The 22,922-nt window shown below is 43.6% G+C and overlaps 1 protein-coding gene across 1 annotated transcript in view; it reads left to right on the forward strand.

Moving 5' to 3' along the window:
- The window catches only part of CEP250 (centrosomal protein 250kDa), a 56,709-nt gene extending 35,014 nt beyond the window's left edge, over positions 1–21,695 (forward strand). Inside the window, exons 22-32 of the mRNA XM_015408207.1 lie at positions 572–731; positions 2,021–2,378; positions 5,868–5,995; positions 8,135–8,255; positions 9,727–9,881; positions 10,807–13,314; positions 16,063–16,191; positions 16,406–16,558; positions 17,311–17,418; positions 17,707–17,748; positions 21,200–21,695. Of these exons, the coding sequence (XP_015263693.1) occupies positions 572–731; positions 2,021–2,378; positions 5,868–5,995; positions 8,135–8,255; positions 9,727–9,881; positions 10,807–13,314; positions 16,063–16,191; positions 16,406–16,558; positions 17,311–17,418; positions 17,707–17,748; positions 21,200–21,493 (4,156 nt within the window). The 3' untranslated portion in view covers positions 21,494–21,695. The remainder of the gene's footprint in view (positions 1–571; positions 732–2,020; positions 2,379–5,867; positions 5,996–8,134; positions 8,256–9,726; positions 9,882–10,806; positions 13,315–16,062; positions 16,192–16,405; positions 16,559–17,310; positions 17,419–17,706; positions 17,749–21,199) is intronic.
- The last annotated feature ends 1,227 nt before the right edge of the window (positions 21,696–22,922 follow it).

Consider the following 22,922-nt stretch of genomic DNA (forward strand, 5'->3'; position numbering starts at 1 on the left):
TAAATAGTATGACCCAGCTTTTCTCATCTGCACAGAACAGATGAGATCCACTATGGCTGCTGAAGTTACTGGCCTGTATTCTACTGTTCTGCTAAGCAAATTTCAAAACCTTCCTTCAACTTAGGTAGCTCTTTGTCCTACAAAAGAGCTGCTTAAGTTGGGGGAAGGTTCCTTTAGACTTCACCAGACTAAGGCAGGATACCATCCACTACCTGTTTGTCTTGTTTCCACTATTACCAAGCTTTTAAGTGGAATGTCTTCTTACTTAAAGCCACATTTCATGCCCTCTTCCCACCTACATTGCATAACTAATTTGCAGGTTCTGTTACACTGTCTGCTTTTTTTGCACCCCCAGTTGCCCTTGATGCGGCTGTTTAGTTTTGTATAATTATCTTGTCTTGTGCATGTATGGGATACAGATAAGTATTCCAGCAAAACTCTCCTTCACATGCTTGTCTTGTCAAACAACCCCATGGCTGTAGGTTCTTTTTCTCTAGGATTTTTGTTTTCATATTCATGGCTATTTCCTCATGCAACCGAAGTCTTGTTTGCTTGTTTTTTCCTGGTTCAGCCTAGCTGTGTCCTTGAAGGAGAAAGAGGTCAAACTTAAGAGGCTGCAAGACAGTGACTGTGCCCATCAGAGTGAAATCACCAAACTAAACACTGCACTGCAGCAAGCACAGCAGCTGCTGGCTGACCATAGAAGAGAAGCACAGGAGCTAAGCAGCCAGGTATTGCCTATCAAATTCTTATTTCTCTGCCGCATTATTAGCCCTTGTCTGCATCTCATGATAGTTTTTATCATAAGATACTCCTCGCACATTTCCCGCAATACATTGGTATCTTTCCCTGCATTGTGCAAACTAACAGGGCTTTGCTCATGTCTCCCAATCTTCTTAACTGTGCATATGCTGAGTTCCAGGGAGAAAAGAAACAGTTTTAGATTTTCTTCTTGTATTATAGTTTCAGTGCTTCACCATGGTGTCTGTTTTTAAATGACCTTTTCAAATCCACTGGCTCATTATTTTATTTACAAAATCAGTAAAAACGTAAGAGCCCTGCAGTATCAGATCAGTGATCCATCTAGCCCAGCATCCTGTCTCACACAGTGGCCAACCAGTTCCTCTGGAGGTCCGACAACAAGGCATAGAGGCCTAGACCTTCCCTTGATGTTACCTCCTGGACTGGTAATCAGAGGTTTACTGTGTCTGAATATGGCAGTTCCCTTTAGTGACCAAGGCCAGTAGCCACTGATCGACCTCCATTCATCTGTTCACTAATTAGTTCAGTGTTCTGTAACGATACCCAGTTCTTCAAGTAAATATATGAAAATATTTAGTTTTCTCTTGCAAACAATATTCAGAACTTTTTCCTCTACTGTTCAGATCTCAGTAGGAACATGTCTCATCTTACTGGATGCTCACTGATACTGTTGAGCCAGCATGGTGTAGTGGTTAAGACTGGCAGACTCTAATCTGGAGAACTGGGTTTGATTTCCCACTCCTCCACATGAAGCCTGCTGAGTGACCTTGAGCCAGTCACAGTTCTCAGAAGAAGAAGAAGAAGAAGAGATTGGATTTATACCCTGCCCTTCACTACCCAAAGGTGTCTCAGAGTGGTTTACAAACTCCCTTCCCTTCCCCTCCCCACAACAGACACCCTGTGAGGTAGGTGGGGCTCAGAGAGCTCTTGACAGAAACTGCACTTTTTCAAGAACAGCTCTTATCAGAGCTACGGCTTGCCCAAGGCCATCCAGCCAGGTGCAAGTGGAGGAGTGGGGAATCAAACCCGGTTCTCTCAGATTAGAGTCTGCGCACTTAACCACTACACCAAACTGGCTCTGTCAGCCAGTCGGCTCTGTCAACCCCACCTACCTCACAAGGTGTGGGAAGAGGAAGGGAAGGGGATTGCAAGCTGCATCCTTAAAATAGAGAAAAGCTGGGTATAAAAACCAACTCTTCTTCCCTGTGTCATATTCCTATATCTACAAAAATCTGTTCATTTTGCTTTTCCTCTGCAGATGCAGTCACTCAGGCAGACGATGCTAGAGAAAGAGGCAGTCTTGATTGCGCAAAAGGAGAAGCTGGCCCAGGATCTGGAAGAATCACGTGCTAGTGAGCAGCATTTGAGGGACTCTGTGAAGATGCTGGAAACTGAAGCATCACAGTTGCGCCTGAACCTTTCTGGCACAGAGAGCAGGACAGAAGCACTGCATTCAGAATATCAGCGCGCTCGTTCAGCCCATTGGGAGGCACAGTCCCAGTTAACCAAGCTGCGTTCTGTTCTGCAGTACATGTTGTGTAGTGACTTTGAAGAAAAGCTGGAGTATGGGGGGAGAGGAGACCGAACCACTGGGAGCTCCACCTCCCCTTGTAGAGGTGAGTCTAAGATACTAGCAGCATACCCTTAAGAAGGTGATGGTTGATTATGTGGAAAAGCCTGTCTCTAGATTTTTGCTCCATGGTACTTGTTTTCCATTGTGATGTAATGAAATGGAGCACATCATAATTTTGCTTTGTATCTTCTAATTTTTGTTTCATTGCTGCCATCTTAGCACCCAAAGTTGAGTACCAGTGTGATGTAGTGCTTAAATTGGACTAGGCCTAGGGATACCCTGGTTCAAATCCATGGAGCTGACTGTGTGAGCTTGAGCCAGATACTGTCTCAGCCCACTAACTCTTTAAGTCTGCTGTGAGGATAAAGTGGAGGAGGGGAGAACCATGAATGCCACTTTGAGCTACTTGGGGGAATGGTGAGATACATAATGCATAATCTAATACATAAAAGTAGGATGGTGGTTGCTCCATTCTATAGCAGTAGCATAATTTGCTTGTCAGGTAGTATCTGTGCTCATGTAGAGCATGACAAGCCATTGGCTGTGTCGCGATACAGGCTAGGAGTGACACGAGGCACATCGGTGAAGCTGGAATGATGGAAGGTGGAGCACTAATTAAGAGAACATAGTCAAAGTCTGGTCCGAGGGTCAAGCACAGTGTCAGATAGTTGGCGAAAAGGGCAGTCCAAACACAGTCTAGCTGTCTGAGAGTCATTTGTGAGCAGGTTCAGAGCAGATTCAGGAATCGTAGTCAAGAGGCAGTCTGAGAAGTCACAGCAGCTGGGCAAAGTCCAGTTCAGTGATCGTGAGGTAGCAAGGTGGGGTCAGATGCAGTGGATGCAGGGTTGGGAGTAAAGCGACTTCTTGTTTCCACGCCTCATTTATGTTTGAGTCACATCTGGGTTGTATTAGGCCAGGGCATGGGTGATCATCCTGGCTCATTAGCTCCAGGTGTCTCCGGGCTGCTAGGCACATGCTTCATCTCCTCTCACAGAGTTTGTGCCTCATCTTTCACCGCCAGCACTCCAGCGGTTCCATGGATATAGGAGGCAAGGGCAGCCCATGGGACCTTGTCTGGACTTGGGTCCTGAATCAGGATAGTTGGAGCGCTGCCCTCAGCTGGCAGTTCCTCTGCTTCAGGGGGCCAGCTGTCACTGTGACCCAGGGCATCCTTCTGCTGCCCCTTTGTCACTTTCTGCCTCATCTGAACTGGTCAACTTGGGCTGATCCATGACAGGCTGTCTCAGACATTATTGTATAAAATTGATCTTTCCTGAATTTGTTCAATGGAATAGCCAGGGGGTAGGGAGAAAGCTGTAGAAAGCAGAGCTGATACTATAAAAGGACTGGGGGATGCACTAGAGCTGTTTATATGCATGACTTATTTGTGTTTGGTAAACTTGCAATAGGAGGGTATGAGTTCTTGGGTAGAAGGGAAACCCAACTGTAAACCTTAAAGAAACATCTTGGGATGTATCTTAGCATTACTGGAATGAACAATCAGATGTCACCTTTTTAATCACAGGGTGCTTCTTCCCATATTCAAGAGTGAAATGAACACAATTCCTGTTTTCTGTTGGTTTTCTGTGCATTTTGTGATTTAGGCATAAGAACATAAGAGAACATAAAGAGAAGCCAATGTTGGCTCAGGCCAATGGCCCATTGAGCCCAACACTTCATCACACAGTGGCCAAAAATACCAGGTGCCATCAGGAGGTCCACCAGTGGGGCCAGGACACTAGCCCTCCCACTGTTGCCCCCCCCAAGCACCAAGAATACAGTGCATCACTTGCCCCAGACCGAGAGTTCCTATCTATACGTTGTGGCTAATAGCCACTGATGGACCTCTGCTCCATATTTGGTAAACGTGCTCATCAATACATTATAGAATGGGTTTTTGTGAAGTGCAGAAAAACAAATTTCTACTTATGCATCTTTCCTCTACTGTGCATCTTTCCTGCTTTCCCCCCCTTTGTGCAACACTTTCTTCTTGAAGGGGGAAAAAGTAAACATATTGGCCATTTTCTTTCCCGATCTACTGATATGTCTGTTCATATTATCTTAACAAGGATTTTTCTTTCTCATCAAAAAGCCTGTTGGTTTCATTCTGGATATTTAGTAAAGATTCTTACCCAGTTCCTGCTATCCTTTGTGTAACCCCTGCCTCCAGATATAATAATTAGAATATGAAGGTGCATGTTTCAGCAGTCTTGCTGAAGCTTTCTTGAGCTCCTTGGAAGAAAGCGATTTGTATAACAGTTAAATAAATGGAATGAAATAGGAATTTGGATGCTTCACTTTGATTTACTTTTCCAGTTAGCTGATGAGAGGGATTTGGCATATCAATGACTGTAGAAGCTCTTTCTAGACTTCTTCCCTGGGGAAGGGATTGTTGTCTGGTCTCATGAACTAATTGTGTGTAAATTTATCTTTTCTTGATAAAGTAGGAAACTAATTGCTGCCAGTTTACAGAGGAAATGTGTTAGTATTGGCTTTACCCTGATCTTTGTATTTTATACCTTTTGATACATTGGATATACTGACTGGCAGTAAATGGCATTTATGATGTTGGCATTCTAAGATTACTTGGTAGCTTCTAAATAAAGAGTAGGACCTTTATAGTGGTCATTGATACAGAGTTCAGTTTGCATTTTAACTGATTATTATACTGGGAGCTCGTTTTATTTATTTCATTTAGACTTCACCTTAACCCAAGTGTTCCCCTCTCCTCAATGTTATCCTCACAACAGCCCTGTTAAGCTGAGTGTGTGACTGTTCCAAGGTCACCTCAGTGAGCTTCCATGGACTCTAGACTCTTGTCCAGTACTCCAACCACTACACTGCACTGACTCTCTTCTTGAGGGAGTTTATCTTCCCAGATTGAATTGGTCCGAGAAAAATATATAACTTGGTGAGTGATGGCTGCTAGAGTGAACTAGGAGTATCTAATTTCCCTTCATGATCTGGATTACAAGTCACACATGAGTTCTTAGGTAAGGTACTTCTTTGTTAATCTGGATATATCCCACAAAGCCAAATTTTTTGTTTTTAAAGAAAAATATCTGGGAATGCTCAGCACACCTTATTGAGTATTGGATATATTTATGAAATATCAGTGGCTGAATGTAGGGCTGCTTATTGCATCGATTTGTCTGTGACAGCACTGACATTTTGTTGGTTGAAGAGATAATGCACTGAATCTACGATTAAATTATTACATTTGATGTAACTTTGAGTGGAACCTAGATTTTATAAGAGTGGCCCCACTGAATATCTCTTTGTTTCCTTGTTCATGTAACATCAAGTACAAACTGCCCATGATGGAATGTCATTGTGCTTTGCATCTCTGTGCTCATCTTATATTAGATGTTAGAAGAAAAACAGAGCAAAGAGACATAGATTGGCGGCAACTCTTGTGTTTCTTCTATGACTATTTCGGTGCTTAGTAAGCTTTCTAGGCACTCCGTCGGGTATTTTTTAAATCAGTGACTTGTCAGGTAGGTGTCATTACAGAGATGGCTTATTTCTCCAGAACAGGATAATGTGAAAGGAATGGCTGTACTTCAGCTCAAGAATCTCTCTACAGAGCTTACAGTGGAGAGAGTAGCCGAAGCAATCCAGGATCTGAGGCAGAATGTGTGGCATGCTCGTCGAGAACGGGTAATGTTTTTTTCTGATTTCATATTGCAACCCTCTCTGGGCATCTCTAAGTTTCTCCATAATAGATCAAGATGTCACTACCATTTTGGTCCCTTAGAACATGGTTGGTAGAGGTGGTATCTTAGATCATTGGTCTGTCAAGGTCAGTATTGTTTACTGTGAGTGGCAGTAACTCTCCAGGGTCTCTGGCAGGGGTCTTTCATATCACCTGCTGCCTGATCCTTTTTACTGGAGATGCCAGGGAGCTGAAATTGGGACTGTCTGCTTGCAGAGCAAATGTTCTGCCACGGAGGCACAGCCTCTTGCCACCAATGAAACGCAAGCCTTTGAAGCACAGAAAAGTTCTTCATTGGGCATACATATTTAAAACAAAGTTCAAAAAGCTCAATCGCATCATAACACTCCTTTATAATAATATATGTTAAGCACTGTATAAATAACATTTACTCTATACGTACCGTTGAGCTTATCTTCTACCTTGTGTATTCAGCAAATTAGTTTCCAGTTTAGTTAGTGTAATAACATAATTCTCATCTGTTCTCCATCGCACTGTGGTTTGATGCAGTTCATGAGTGAATAGATACATAGTGCAAGATTTTCACAATGTTTTCACTGTACATATTTTCTTACACTAGTATTACTAAAAGGTGTCTGAGCTAGACAAAATGTATTTGACTTGTGGTTCAGTTAAAATCTGTCTCTCTCCATTAAAGTCTGCTTTTGGAATTCCTCCATATCCACCTAACTAGTTGCACTAAGAAACAACTGCCTTTTAATGTGCTAACCAAACTATGCATAATGAAGAATCTCTGAGATACATTTACTTATTTTCCCCATATAAATTATTGAAAATAAGTTTGCCTGACCTATATGTGTTTGAGAACAGGCCTCCTAGTACAAGGAAGAATTCTGAGAAACTGAAGCAAAAATTAAGTGAGAAGAAAGCAGCTGTGTCAAAAGGTCACTTAGTCCAGCCTGGGCCAAATGTCTTTTGGTACAGGGCTGCAAGACAAAATTACAAAACCCTGGAGTGTGACTATTCACACACCAGTCCGGTAGCCTGCCACCAGCCCCCTTTGTTACTAACCCAGTAGTCAGATGCCAAAGGGCAAAGCTTCTAACCCTCCTGTGTTTAAATAAAAATCTACCCTGCAAGGTTGGCTCACAGAAGGAGTTTCTCACAAAAGGCAAGTTACTCTGGTAGTTGGTCTGCCAGTCAAGGTGCTAGATTTAGATTGAGAACTGTGAACACAACCACAAAAATAAACTAAATTATATTTTTATTAAGGTGCATGATTATTTCAAATAAGAACAAAAGACTGTGAGGATAAAATACAAAATCTAGAGATTTAAAGGCTAGCTAAAACTGTTACACATTGGTTCCAAGTTAGAAGATATTACCCATTCTCAGATGGTAGTTGCAGTGATCCAAAGTGGCTCTATTCCTGAGTCACCACAGGCCAAAGCTGAATGAACTATGCAAGCAAGTGTTTAAGATGGCCAAAAGTGAGCAAGAAGAAATCTACATGGCTAGGTCTCAGGTAGCCAGCATCAAGCTGAGAATAAACTATAATTTTAACTTTTTTATGGGTAAGGGACCCTCGTGGTGCTAGGCCTTTGCACCAATAAGGCCTCTTTGTGATGACACATAGCCAAAGTGTTGGACCAATGGTTGGACAGGTAACCTAAGCAATGGTCTGACCTGGGAGGAAGGCTCAGAGCCAATCTGCAGTTAGGCTCGGCCCCCTTCCCACAGCTGCAAATCATGGCTTAATTAGAAGGAATGCAGCTAATTGGGGAAGACAGTACCAAGCTTCCCATCCTCCCATCACAGGTGTGTTATCTACACTTCACAAGATCATTGTGTTCTTTCTCAGCAAGGCAGGTTTAGCTCACAAGCAGGCCTCATCTGAAGCCTGAATCAAACTTTGAATCAGAACAGAATTTTAAGGGAACCAAAGTTCTTTACAAGCTGTTGCAAAGGGGTCCAGTTTGGATTGGTGGAAAATTACACAGAACTCCATGTAACCTGTAGGCTTGCTCTAAGAGGAGGAGGCTGTTGTTTCACTGGTCTAGATGTTCTTTCTTTCATGTTCTAGTTTTTAGGTGCATGTATCATCACCATTACTATTTTCACAGGATGAGATAAGGAAGAATTCTGAGAAACTGAAGCAAGAATTAAGTGAAAAGGAAGCTGAGAGTGATCGTATCAGTGCCAAAGCACAAGAGCTGCAAAAGTGGCTGAACCAAAGCCAAGAAGGTACAGACTCTTCCTTCTCACTGTGGTGCCTCACAGATGCTACAGGCCTTCCAGAAGGAGAGCTTTGTGCTGTCAAAATGGAGTGGGCTGGATGGAATTAATGACTGTGGAAATTAGGTATCCTCAAAAATGTTGCTTTGTCAGGTTTAGTGGCTGTCTGGGGCACCCCAAAGTTTTGCAGCTGGCTTACAGTAATCAAGACAGAGCAAATTTTATAGTCAAATGATAAATCTTATCAGGATACAGTTTTAGGTGTAAGAATTAGAAGGAGGATGCCTGGAGGACAGAAGGTAAGTGGGGGAACATGTAAACTGGAATCAGCAGAAAATTGGAGCCAAGAGCCATGCTGAAATATGAGAAGTTGCAAAAATTAAAGGCATGAGCCAAGGTTAGGCAAATGACAGGAAGTCATATGGAAAATCAGAAAGAGTGCAGTACTTGGTAGGCTTTACAGATCAGTCAAAGCACACTTTAGGAACAGTAATAGAGAAGCTGCTTGAGAGTAAGCAGAGGACTTAAGGTTCATGACTAATTGTTCAGGTATGCAGGGACTTCGTTCTGAGCACAAGCCAGTCAGAATTCCATTAGAAATATAGCTTCTCTGGATCAGTATTTGAAACCCAAAATCTATGGGCAGAGCGTGTGCTCAGCTCACAGTTTAAGTCTGTGGTCACAACAACAGTTCAGGAAACAGTTCTAAGGTTTAAGTCCTACTAATCCTTACAGTGAGGTTTCTTGCTGCAGAATGACATGTACACTCCTGAAAAAGTTGAGCCAGAATGTTTTTAAAGCTTTAACAGTAGGGTAGTAACTGAGGAGATAAATATTTTTATCAGTGAGCAAGTGTTTATATTCAGTAGAATAATTCAGGTTGAGTTCTAAGAAAATTTTTTAAAAGGCATTTGAGAAGAACTGATAAAATGAAAAGGACAAGACTGTCCTAAAACTAGTACTTGCTCTGCTTCCAGAGCACTGCTACTCCATTTAGAGATGGGAATGCTGAGTTGATGGAAACCCAAAAGTAAACCAACACCTCTAAATCGGAATTGGTCTGAGTTTGGTTTGAACTTTTAAATGTAGCCTACATAAAATTAGTGCAAGCCAGACAATACCTGATGGAGTGAGTGGCATGAGTGTGTACCTTGCAATAGTGTTGAAAACTGAGAACTGCATTCTGCTGTTCTGGAGCATTTCTTGTCTTTCTGATTTATTGAGTATTTCAGAAGCAGTTCTCTCTTTAAAGTTGCTTAAGTAGTACTTCACATTGGTATGTTATACCATGTTATCTACTGTTTCTCCAAAATCCCTTGTCTTCACTAAGCTTTTCTTGGCATTAGTCTGAATACTGCTTTTTCTCTAAACCTCTTCTTTGAAAAAGAACACTCCTAACTACCTTCTCATTATAAGTTAAAAATCACTTTCAAACATTGCTATTATCTGATCTCTTTCCATTGTACTTTCTCCATTTCAGAAAAAATGATGGCTGATGGCAAATGCATCTCCTTGGAATCTGCCTTAAAGTTAGAGGTCATAGCTTTCAAAGAAGAGAATGTGACTTTGCGCACGAAGGTGACCACTTTGGAGAAGTCTCTAGAGAATGCTGAGAAGCAAAAGAAAGATGCATTGGTGAGAGTAGCAAATAGTTTGCAGAGGTCCTAAAAATGGTTTGGGGGAGGGGCCACGGCTCAATGACAGAGCATCTACTTTTTGTGCAGAATGTCCCAGGTTCAATTCCCAGCATACCCAGTTGAAAAGATTGGGTTGTAGGAGATGTGGAAGACCTCTGCTTGAGATCCTGGAGAACTGATGCCAGTCTGAGTAGACAAAGCTAACCGTAATAGAACAATGGTCTGACTCGGTATAGCTTCATATATCCAATAACAGGGAATTGTGAGCCCTGACAAGGGAGCACTACTGTCCTGACCAGTAGATTGCATCTAATTGGGGGTTTAGTTTTCCTTGATATATGATGTAAAATGATGTACACGATGTACAAATACTAATTTACTGTTAGTGTTGTTGCTTATATGACTTATGGAGTACTGTGAACATGCATGGCTCTGTGGAGTACAAGAAAATGCATTCCTGTCCTGAGGAATTTACAAAAATTTGACATACAACAAAGGGAGTGGAAGGAGGCAGAACAGGGCATATGTAGGAAGAACAAGCATGATTCCAATTATACGTACATAGACCCATTAATGGGTGGAATCTAAGGGGTTGTCCAAAACTTCATGGAAAAGGTGGGTTTTTAGGAGGGATTTGAAGGAAGTGAGAGACAGCATTGCAGAGGTCTAGACATAATGGGCAAAGTCATTTGAGGAAGCAGGAGATCTTTCGTTATACCATTTTATTCTCTCTGAGCTTCTTTTATGACTCTTGTAGAGGTATATCTTTCCTGGCTGCAATATAGTTCTTAATGTGGTACATGTCTTCTGGGGGTCTACATTGTGCATGTATGGGGGAATTTCCCCCCCTTCCATTAGCAGAAATTTTCGACAGTATCTAAGCCTTCAAGACTAAACTGCATGGGTTTTTTTGTGTGTTCCAGAATGAACAAGGTATGTTACAAATGGCAAAGGAGAAGATGGTATGGGAGCTGGACGTTCTTCGGGAATCTGCCAAAGCCTCTGAGATACGGGCAAATGCCATGGAAAAGATGAACCAGTCCCTGGAGCAGGAGCTTCAGGCTGCGCTCTCAACCCTAAGAATTAAACAGGAGGAAGTAGAGACTCAACAGGAAAGACTGATGACATTAGAGCAAGAGGCAAAAGTAGACAAAGACTTGCAAGAAAAGCTAGATCACCTAATAGCTACTATAGCAGAGAGAGATGAAGAAATAAAATCTCACTTAAAACAGATCAGGGATCTGGAGAGGCACAGGGAAGTGCAAAAGGCTACTGTAGAACATCTTACTAAAGATGTAGAGAAGAAAGTTCAAGAAATTGAATCTCAAAAATCTCAATTTGAAGAACTAGGGAAGCAGAATAAAATACAGACAGCTGCTCTAGAAAGGCTAAATCTAGACCTAGAAGAGAGCCTCCAAACTGTGAAATCTCAAAAAGAAAAGATCGAAAAACTAGAAGAGCTGACACAAAGCCAAACAGTTGTAATAGAAAGCCTAACCCTAAATCTAGAGGAAAAAGTCAAAGAAACTCAAATCAAGGAGGAAAAAATCCAGATGATGGAAGAGAATGAGTCATCACACATTGGAGCTTTGTTAAAAGATGTAGATGAATTGAAAACACAGTTGAGCGAAAAAGATTGGGAGCTCACATCTCAGAAGCAGGTGCTTCAAGAACGGGAGGAACAGGTGGAAAAGCAGGTAAAGGCTGTTCGGACAAGCCTCGAACACATGAAGGCCATTCTCAGGGACAAAGAAAAGGAGGTGGAATCTCAGAAGGAACAGATAACTAGTTTGCAGCAGAGTGAGGTTCAGAGGGAGACACAACTCCATGAGCTACTTAAGAAAGTAAAAAACCTAACATTCACCCTGACACAGAGAGATCAAGAGCTTGAATTGCAAAAGGAGAAAATAAGAGAGATGGAAGAAGAAATGGAAATGGAGCTAAAGACTCTTCATGAACTTCTTGCAAAGACACAAGGAACCTTAAAGGAAAAGGACAAAGAGCTGGAGTTCCAAAGGCAACATCTAGAAATGGTGGAAAAACAGGTAAAAGATTTATTTGGAGATTTCCAGTGCTGCACAGTAGCACTAAAGGAGAGAGGTGATGGTGTTGAGAAAGAAAAAATAAAGCACCACAAGACACAAGAAGATGAACTTCAGTTGCAGGAGACAATTCTTGAAATGCTGGAACAACTCAAAGTGGTATTAAGAAGAAAAGAACAAGCAGTTGAATCCCTGAAAGAGCAGCATGAGGTTCACAACAAAGAGACAGACAGACAGTTGAGGGAAATGCAAGTGGAACTTCAAGAAGCAAAACAGGCTTTGAGTAATAAAGAGAGAGAGCTAGAGTCCTTAAAGGAGGAGAACTGCCAACTCCAGCAGCGAGAGGAAGTGGCAATAACACAGACAAAGTCTATCTTGGAGAAAGTGGAGTCCTCCAAATCTTGTCTTCAGGACAGAGACCAAGAGAGAGAATCCTTACAAGGACGTCTTCAGGACCTCTTAAGACTGATAGAGCTGAAACAGAATAATGTAGCAAGCCTACAGCAGGATCTAGATAGAATTAATCAAATAACAAAGGAGAAAGATGAAGAAATTCTCAAGCAGGCCAAGCAAATTAACACATACCTTCTGGAAGTAGAAACCACACAGACTGAACTACAGGCATGTAAGAATCAAGTAAGTCATCTTGAGGAAGTGATTAGAAAAAGAGAGCATGAGGGAAACTTCCAGAAGTGCCAGCACAAACATGAACAGGCAGATATGCACCATCTCCAATTCTGGGCGGCTGAAAAGGGGGATGAGAAACATCCCAGAGAAGAAAAAGAAGTTCTAGAAGATCAGAAAGAACAGGTCAGGATGAATGGTCTGTGTGAGAGAGAGCAAAAGCAAATAAATGATGAAATGAAGGAACTTCTGGAAAATATACAGTATCTTCAACACATGTTGCAGGAGAAAGGTGATGAGGTTAAGCAGGAGAGAGTGAAGGTCAAGCAACTAGAAGATAAAATTGGAGGCAAAGAGGAGGAATTGCTGACCTGCAGTGAACATCTGAAGCAAATCATCTCAGCCCTGAGACTGCAAGATAGTGAACAGGACAACATAGAGAGTCATATCCAAAAGCTCCTGGTCTTGAAGGAAGAAGAGGCAGCCAGGAGGAAGGCGTTTCAGGAAAAGGATCAGAAGCTAGAGTGGGAAAAGGAAAAAATTCAGCAGCTGGAAGAGGAGAAAAGAGTAAAGGAGGAGGAACTGGATCACATGATGGCTGTTCTTAACCAGACTGAGAGTGCAGAGATAGAATGGAGAGAGAAAGCACAGAAACTGGGTCTGTCCCTGTCCCAAAGTGAAGAGGCTCTGAAAGCCCTGAGGAAGGAAATTGGTATCATGCAAACCATGGTTTCAGAAAGGGATAACGACAGGTTTCATCTTCAGGTAGGCATTTAGTTGTTCCATTTCCAAACCCTGCAAGTTGTTTAAGGTATAATAAAACCATGCAGTCTAAGGGCCTAGCTACACATTACATTTTCCTCAGGTCTGTGTAATCCACTGGGTATTTCATGTTGGAAACATAATGCCTGGCTCATGCAGACCTAACTTGGATTGGGACTATGGCAGGGCTTAAGTCTTGCCGTCAACCTAAAATGGCCTGGGGAAGGGTGTTTCTGCCCTATTGGAGAAACCTAGCTGTTAGGGTTGCCAGCCCCCAGGTCCAGGCGGGGGTTCCCCTGCTTCTAGAGGCTTCAAGCCACCCCTAGGCAAGTGGCTGGCAGGGGAAGCCCTGCCCCCAAGAGCAACCATCCACTCAGCTACCCCTCTCACTCCACTCCTGCCCGACTTAAAGGGCTTCAACTGATCAGTGCCAACCAGCTGGAGGGCCCTTTAAATCTAGCAGGAGGGAGGGAGAGGGGTGGTCACAGGTCACACGTGCAGCGTGCAGAAAGACCCTTTAAAGTGAGTGGGGTGGGGGGCACAGTGGGCAGGCCTGATTTCCTTTAAAGGGATTTTTTGTGAGCTGCACATGCAGCCCGCAACCACCCCTCTCCTTCCCTCCTGCTAGATTTAAAGGGCCCTCTAGCTGGTTGGCGGGCCACATAGTCCCCACCAATCAGTTGAAGCCCTTTAAATCGGGCAGGAGGAGAGGGAAAAGGGGTGGCTTGAGGGTGTTTCTTGGGGGTGGGACACCAACCCCTGGAACACCCCCCAAATGCCCCTGCTGGAACAATGAGGGGACCTGGCAACCAATGCTCTCTCTAAGCTGTGGAGTCTTATGAGCAAAAATTCTACATTGTGAGCTACTGGCATTAAAGTTGTGAGCAAGTGATTTGACTACTACATAAATTAGTTTGCTCTGGAGCCATCCTTCCTGAGTTAAGACCAAAATGTGTGAGCTGGAGGCTAAAAAACTGTGAACTAACTCACACTAACTTAGCTTAGAGGGAACACTGCTGGCAATCCTACTAGGTGTATTTCATCAGTGCATGAGGAACCCCCAAGAGAGGAAATAGCAGCCCCTTGGGGTCATCTCACACATGCCAGGGATTAAGGTCCCAGCACAGAATTTATAATACACATTTGTCCTGGGGAAAAATGTAAGTTGTAATTAGGCCATAAGGATCTTTCAGTTTCATTCATTATCAGGCTAAGATTAGGTTTGTGCCATCATTCATGACTACTTTAGAAGTAGCCCACTCTGCAGTGAAGAACAGTGTTCCCTCTAAGCTAAGTTCGTGTGAGCTAGCTCACAGTTTTTTAACCTCCAGCTCACACATTTTTGTCTTAGTTCAGGAAGGATGGCTCCAGAGCAAACTAATTTCTGCAGTAGCCAAATCACTCTCTCACAACTTTAATGCCAGTAGCTCACAAAGTAGAATTTTTGCTCACAAGACTCCACAGCTTAGAGGGAGCATTGGTGAAGAATGGGTTAATTCAAGATAACTTTATATTTTAAAAAATTCAACTGGACCAATATAAAACAGAATTTGAGTAACAGTAAATTGAAGACTGAGAGGTATAGCCTGCACTACCATTCTTAATGTATGTGCATAAAGTCCTGAGGGGCCAGAATACTGTGCTTATGGATTTTAGTTTCTTTGGACACTTACTTGATACTCAAAGACTTCTGAGTAAGTTTAGCAGTCATGGGATAACAGCACAGTTCCTCCTGTGGATTAAAAGTTGGTTAAATAACAGGAAGAAGAGAGTAAGACTAAATGGACAGTTCTCAAAATGAAGGGGAGTGAGCCATGGATTCCTGCATGTATTGGGACTAGTAGTATTTAATTTGTTTCTATGTTGTCTAGAATTGGGGGTGAACAGTGCGATGGCCCAGTTTGCAAATAATACCAAATTATTCTGGATGGTGAAAACAAAGGCAGATTGTGACGAGCCACAGGAGGATCCTTAAGTTGGATGAGTGGGCGAAAACATGGCAAATGACAAGTGTAAGGTGATGCACTTAGGAACCAAAACCATAACTTTAAAGATACACTTGTAGGGTCTGAACTGCCTGATAGTGAAAGGGAAACAGATCTTGGAGTTATAGTGGACAGCTCAATGAAATGTCCACTCAATGAGTGGTAGCAGTGAAAAAGGCAAACTCCATGCTAAGAATTATTCAGAAAGTGAAAAATAAAACAGCAAGAGTCTAAAATTTTTCAGTTTAGAAAAAAATGACAGAGGATATAAGAGGTTTATAAAACTACACCTGAAGCGAAGAAAGTAGATAGAGAGAACCCCCTCCCCTCCCCTCATAATAGCACTAGGGGAAACTCAGTGAATGTGATGGGCCCATAGATTCAGAACAGACAAAAGGAGATACTTCTTTACCCAAAGAGTAATTAAATTGTGGAATTCACTGCCAAAGGGTGTAGTGATGGCCACAAGCATAGATGACTGTAAAAGATTAGAAAAATTAATGGAGGATAGGTCTGTCTGTAACACTACCCATGGTGCCTAATGGGAGCCTTCATGTCCAGGGGCAGCAAACCCCTGAAGACCAGTTCCAGGTGTCAACGTTAGGGGAAGGCTTCAGCCTCTATGCCCTGTTTGTTGGCCCTCCAAGACAACTGGTTGGTTGCTGTACGGGACAGGTTGCTGGACTTGATCGGCTCCAGCAAGACTCCACTTATGTTCTTGGTATTTTAGGTATGTCAGTGATTAGTACTGTGTGTTGTCCCACAGGAGCAGTTGAATAGAGCTTTCAGAGCACTGGAGGAAGAGAGACATATTACTAAAGCTCTGACAGGAGATGTGGATTTGCTTCCTAGAGAAAATGGCATGTCAGAGATATGGTCTAAAGAGGCTGGAGAGGTAAGAAGTCAACAGAAGATAAGAATAGTAGAGCACTGGAACACTTGTGATATAAAAAAGGGAGTTCTGGAATATGGCTCCCAGTTCAGATATATGGCTTCAGGGGCTAGTTGTCTGGTTCTTGTTTCCAGCAGCAAAACCCTTGAAAGAGGGGGGTTTCTTTAAAGGAAGGAAAATATACTGATTATCCTGCACTGTTTTCTGTGTTATATAGTCTGTTAAGAAAGAAGGAGAGCTGACCTGGGCAACTGAATGGAGGCTGCTGTACAGGCGCCTGAAACTTCTGCAGGAAGCAGTTGCCAGGCTGGAGAATGACAAACAAGGTTTGGAGCAGCACAATATACAGCTCAGAGGTACACTCGAACAGGTGAGTCTCTCCATAAGGGAAGATGTGCTATTTTGGCTCTCCTCCTCACTCCCCTGTGTGATAATAGTTGTTCTTATTATCATCCATATCATATTCTTATACACAGTCTAAGTTTCTACACTTTGATTCTTCCAGTATAGACTGCTCTTAATTCACTGTTCTCATTGGGTAGTCCTCTTTTACATACATGCCCTTGTCTTCAGTTTGATTGGTTTCCAGAACAGCAGTGTCCTGTGCAACCTAACGCTGGGACTTGGTGCCAGTCATGCAAGATGCAACATGTCATCCAGGAGGTCGTGTCACTCATCTCAGACGTGGGCATTTATTTTCACTGAAAAGCAAGTGGGGGTGGGGGGTGGGGTGGCAGCAGTACCAGCATCCCAGCAATAGTGCTTGGAAAAGGAGTATTTAACCTCTTCCCCCCATGCCCTTATTTTCCGTGATTTAAATTGCCTTCCTGAACTGCAGAGGGAAAGAGAAAAGTGCCAGTATTTTGGGTTTTCCCCCTGTGGATCTTAGGAATTGGATTTAGATCAGGGAGATTTCACAGGGAAAAAGATTAAACACCCCCATCCTCAATATTGCTAGATCCTGTTTGGGTCCCCTGCCGCTGCAATCCAGTCATAGATCTCTCCCATAATGTGTGGCTTATTTTGCCAGCTTACAAAATGTTATCCTGCTTCCCCTTTGGCCCAAGTTCTGTTGGTATCTTTGGCTTCTGTAATACTTTCCCTTCCTCTTCTTTAATGCAGGTGGAACGTGAACGGAGGAGATTGAAAAGGACCTGTGGAGACCTTTCTCTGAACTGCAGTCTCTCTCAGGCTGACTCAGGACCACCGAAGATTCCAGCTGTTGCAAAGGTCTGAATATTTGTACATTTTAAAATTGGAAGTTCGACTTAAACCTGTAAAGTATGAGGATCTTTTTGTTAGAATCTTATTCTTCCCATTAGTAGCATACAAGTCTTAGTATTGGCTTAGTTTAACCTTGACTATGTTGGAGAAATATCTGTATTGTGAAGATGCTTGTATTATGCACAGTAGACATAAGTTGCTGTCCTCAGTCTTCTGTTCCTGAGTTTTTGGAAAATCAGCAGATGGTTGAATGATCAGCAGATGGTTGAATGATCTCTTCTTTTTTTTCTCTAGGAAGAAACTCTGTATAAGCAACTAGTAGACTTAAAAAAGCAGGTGAGTTGTTAACATCCAGGGCATACTGAAATTTACAGCTCTGTTCTTCACATGAGGTATAGCACCTCTTCTTTCACATTTCCATACTAGCTAAGCACTTATGATCACTGAAACATTTTTATAAGAGTGAATTCCCAGGAAGTCTTTAAGGGTGAATCTTCTGTGTTCTTAATCTTTCCAAAGCTTTATGTTTTTTTACTTTTTAGTACAAGTGAAATTATGGTACTGCAATTTTGTTCTTAAATGTCACTTTAAGTATATGCAACATGTACACATGTAGACCTGGCATGCATGACTGAATCCTGGGTGCGAGAAGGAGAGACAGTATCTCTCTCCCAGGCAGCTCCTCCTGGGTTTACGGTCCTTCACCAATCCCGGACTAGAGGGCAGGGGGTGGGAATGGCGTTATTCATCAGGGAGGCTTACTCCTTCAAGGTGCTCCCACCGCCGAGGATCACAGGCATAGAGTGTGTCGGCCTGGTATGGGAAGCTGAGGAGAGTGTGGTGATTTCGTTGGTGTACCAACCGCCCAACGCACTGGTCAATAGCCTACCATCCCTGATTGAGGCCATATCAGGCTTGGCCCTGGAACGCCCTAGACTGATAGTCTTGGGTGATTTCAATGTCCATGCCGATGACACGGCCTCTACTCAGGCTGCGGACCTGGTATTGTCCATGGCAGCCCTAGGACTCTCCCAACTTGTAACGGCCCCCACTCACTGGGCTGGTCACACACTCAATTTGATCTTCACAACTGGGGTTACCGTGGGCCGAATAACTGCATTAGCAGTACCATGGTCAGACCACTTTGCCTTAAAGGCCTGTTGTAATACTCCACTCCGACCCTGTTTGGGTGGCAAGCCTATTTTGGCTCACCCACGGAGCCAAATGGACCCAGTGCAGCTTCAGATGGCTCTCCAGGAACCGATGCCCCCGGCGGCTCATTAAACGAGCTTGTAGAGGACTAGCACAGCCAAATCTCGACAGCCATCGATTAGATCACTCCCCGGCACCCTCTGCTCCTGGCCAAAGCCCACTCCATGGTTTATCCAGAAGTTGAGGCTAATGAAGCGGAAGCTAAGACGGCTAGAGAGGCAGTGGTGGCGTGCTTGCGATGAGGCGACACAAGCATCTTATAGGACGTTTATGAGATCCTATGAGATGGCAGTCAAGGCCGCTAAAAGACAATTTTATATGGCCAAGATTGCGTCCGCAAGCTCACCCCCAGCCCAATTGTTTAGAATGATTCAGTCTATTACTGCTTTGACTCAAAACATATTAAACCGTAGGGAATTTGATATAGGCTATGAGGCTTTTGAGAGCTATTTTGCAGATAAAGTCATGTAGATCCGCCAGGACCTCCCTGCTACAGTTGATAAAGTGAATGAACTCAAGGCTCCGTGCACGTCTTCTAGTAACATCCTGGATTATTTCAGCCCGCTCAGCCTTGAGGAAGTCAACAAACTGCTCCTAACTGTACACCCTACCACGTGCCCCCTAGATCAGTGCCCTTCATGGCTAATTAAAGCTGGCCATGAGGGGTTTTGAGGTGCCTTGCGGGAGATAATTAACAAGTCCCTCGCTGAGGGGCTATTCCCGGAGGCACTTAAGGAAGCAGTGGAGCGCCCTCTCCTGAAAAAGCCATCACTGGATCCGGCCGAATTGGCCAACTAAGGGCCAGTTTCCAACATGCCCTACCTGGGCAAGATAATAGGCAGTGGTAAGTCAGTTACAGGGCTTTTTGGATTACGCCTTCATATTAGACCCCTTCCAGTCCGGCTTTCACCCGGGTCACGGGATGGAGACGGCACTGGTCACCTTCACGGATGACCTCCGAGGGCACCTGGATTGAGGCGGATCGGCAGTGCTGTTGCTGTTAGACCTGTCGGCCGCATTCGATATGGTCAACCATCAGCTACTGATCCACCGCCTTGCCGACACTGGAGTCCAGGGACTAGCCTTGCAATGGCCTGTTTCCTTTCTCCAAGGCCGGGGACAAAGAGTGGCGCTAGGGGATCAGCTGTCCTGAAGGCACCCGCTGGAATGTGGAGTGCCCCAAGGGGCAGTACTGTCCCCAATGCTTTTCAACATCTATATGCGCCCTCTTGCCCAGAGGTATGGACTGGGTTGTTACGAGTACGCGGATGAAACCCAGCTCTATCTGTTGTGGGGTGGTCAGTCCGACTCCAAACCGGAAGATCTAGACTGGGCGTTACAAGCTGTGGCTGGTTGGCTTAGGCTGAGCCGGCTGAAATTGAATCCGATGAAGACGGAGGTCCTGTGCCTGAGTCGAAGCGGTCTGGAGGTAGGGATCCCACTCCCAACCTTCGATGGGGCGCCATTGGTGCCAGCGCCGGAGGTTAGGAGTTTGGTAGTGCTCCTAGATGCCTCCATAACAATGGAGGCCCAGGTAGCTGCCACTGCCAAGTTGTCCTTTTATCATCTCAGGCTGATCAGGCAGTTGGCTCCCTTCCTCGAACACAATGACTTGGCAACAGTGATCCATGCAATGGTCACCTCGAGATTGGATTACTGTAATGCCCTCTACATGGGGCTGCCCTTATCTCAAACCCGGAAGCTGCAGCTGGTGCAGAATGCCGTGGCCAGGTTGCTGATGTATACGGGAGCACATCCAATCTGTGCTAAAGGTGCTGCACTGGCTGCCTATAGCATACTGGATTCGTTTCAAGGTGCTGTTTATGACCTTTAAAGCCCTTTATGGCCAGGGACCTGCATCCCCGAGGGACCGTCTTTCCCCATATGTTCCCCAGAGAGCACGTCGATCAGGGACCCAGAATCGCCTGGCCCTCTCGAACATCAAGGAGGCCAGGTTAGCGACAACCAGGGCTTGGGCTTTCTCGGTGGCGGCTCCCCTCTGGTGGAATGAGCTCCCCTCTGGTGGAATGAGCTCCCAGAGGAGATCAGGGCCCTGTGGGACCTGTTGCAGTTCTGCAGGGCCTGTAAAACAGAGCTCTTCCGCCAGGCTTTTGGAGCCGCTGCCACCGCCGACCATCACTGATAACTGATAGCTCCTGAGGAGAGCCTGACCCCTCTGGATCCCCAACTACCTCCCAACCTGATTGCCTGAATAACTGAAGATCAAGGGACTGACTGTACGCTGAGGAATCACTACTAGCACTTTAGTATGTTATGTTATGTATGGTTTTAGAATGTATGTTTAATGGATTTTATAACTTTTATTTATATTGTACTGTTTTATATTGTTGTGAGCCAGCTTTGCCGGGAGGGCGGGGTAAAAGTCTACTAAAAAATAATAATAATAATTTGTTATGGAACTACTGAAAAGTGATAGAAATGATAAACAAAAATGAACGTGGAAGGTAAGAGCATACAAATGAAAGGCATTCCTTTCTGTGAGCCAGAATTTTTGAAAATAAGGTCTTCACAAGGAAACAATGCTAGTTCTTGATGTTATCTTTGCCTTTTTTAGGTGTCTGTACTACAAATGCAGCTGTCACTAGAAAGGAAGCAGAAACAGGATTATATTGACAGCTGTGCCAAAACAAGCCATGAGATTTCCGGTTTACATCAGGAACTTTCACAGTCTTTAAATGCTGTAGCCAGGGAGCCTGAGGCTACAGTTCTGGCATCTGAGACCCGCAAACTTGATGAAACCCTGAACCAGAGCTTGGTATTAGCAAATATAAGTTGGGGTGGCATCTTGTCAGAAAAGCACCCAATAAGCTCAACACCCAAAACAGTCCAACAGAAAGGTTCAAGATAGCATGGAGGCACTGAAGAAGCCAAAGCACTCCAAATGCATGGCCACATCCCCAAAAATGTGGCTAACAGGACAATTCTGTAAAGTTTTTTGGTCAGTATAAATCTCAGCCCACACTGGACTGCAAATAGAAGTAAATTAAATCTGCCAAGACTTTCCTTTCACTCATCCTTTGTAAGACCTAGCCTGCTAATTTAGTTGGCCTGCACCCTTTTTGGCTTCAGTTCATATGTGAATCCTTGAAAATATAATTCTAAACTGTTCTGAAATGTAGACTGAAGCCGATAAAGATCATGTGAATACAGTCAAGCTGTGAAATAACGAGTTAGCTGTTGGGCTACATATTAAATGTAGATCCGTATTTTGGAGAAGGTTGTCATAGAACAAAATTCTGAGCCAAGGCATGAGAAGCTGTATTTTAAAAAATGTGCTTTATAATTACTGAATCACCAGTAGAAAAAGGTGTTCATTGCAGAAACTGACCTCTGAGTAAAGCTGAGCTCACTGAAAAGATTTCCAACAGGTTTCTACACAGAGGTTCAGAATGTAACGAGACATGTTTGGGGAATGAAAGCGGTCCCAACCCCAAGAGTATTAGCTTCAGCTTAATTCTTTAATCTTATTAGGAAATGACATTTGTTTCATAGCTGATGCCTTGTCATGTTCTAAAATGCTGTATACCTGCACACTGTAAAATGTCTAAGAGTTATTTTTATAATATTTTTGTACTAAGTTTTCTTAATATTTATAATAAATATATTTTTCATTTTTATTATCGAATCTAATGCTCTTTCCAGATGATTCTATTAAAACTTTTAATGGTTATTTATCATCTATGAGTCCAAATGTTTGCATTCAGTCCTCATCTCATTAGCTTCTTACTCAGCCTAGGAAGTTATATTTTGTTTGTTGACTTCAGCCCTGCTATCTGTTATAAGGGCAAGCCTGTGCTTCTGGGCCTTTGGACAGTACAAGAAAGAATAAAGGCCCTTAGCCAATACTGTGTATCTGTTCCATATTCTTCTCTATAATAAATTCTCCCGTTAGCTTCTGTGTCAGTAGCCTTGTTGGCTTGTGGTGTAACAGTGTTACCAGTCAGTGCTGTCTCACCATGGAGCAGTTGGTTTTCCAATCGGTAATACCACACACCCCTCATATAAAAACCACTCCAGACAGAAATTAAATCTGTCTCATAAGCCTGGCCTAGGACAATGAATGGCAGGCACAGCCTGGGGGAAAGTATCTGGAAATACATCAAAGGAGGCTGGCTTGATAATAGTTCTCACTCATCCTACAGTAATGTACATTTTACAACATTGGGGTCTCTCAGGAAAACAGCATCACACCTTCCTTTATCCCCATTCTGCTTCCCCCATTCACCCATTTACCATATTCACAACACCTGGAAGTTCCTCTCCATCCCGCACATCAA

This window comes from Gekko japonicus, unplaced genomic scaffold (genome assembly GCF_001447785.1).
Source record: "Gekko japonicus isolate JY-2015 unplaced genomic scaffold, Gekko_japonicus_V1.1 scaffold211, whole genome shotgun sequence".
Classification (NCBI taxonomy): domain Eukaryota; kingdom Metazoa; phylum Chordata; class Lepidosauria; order Squamata; family Gekkonidae; genus Gekko; species Gekko japonicus.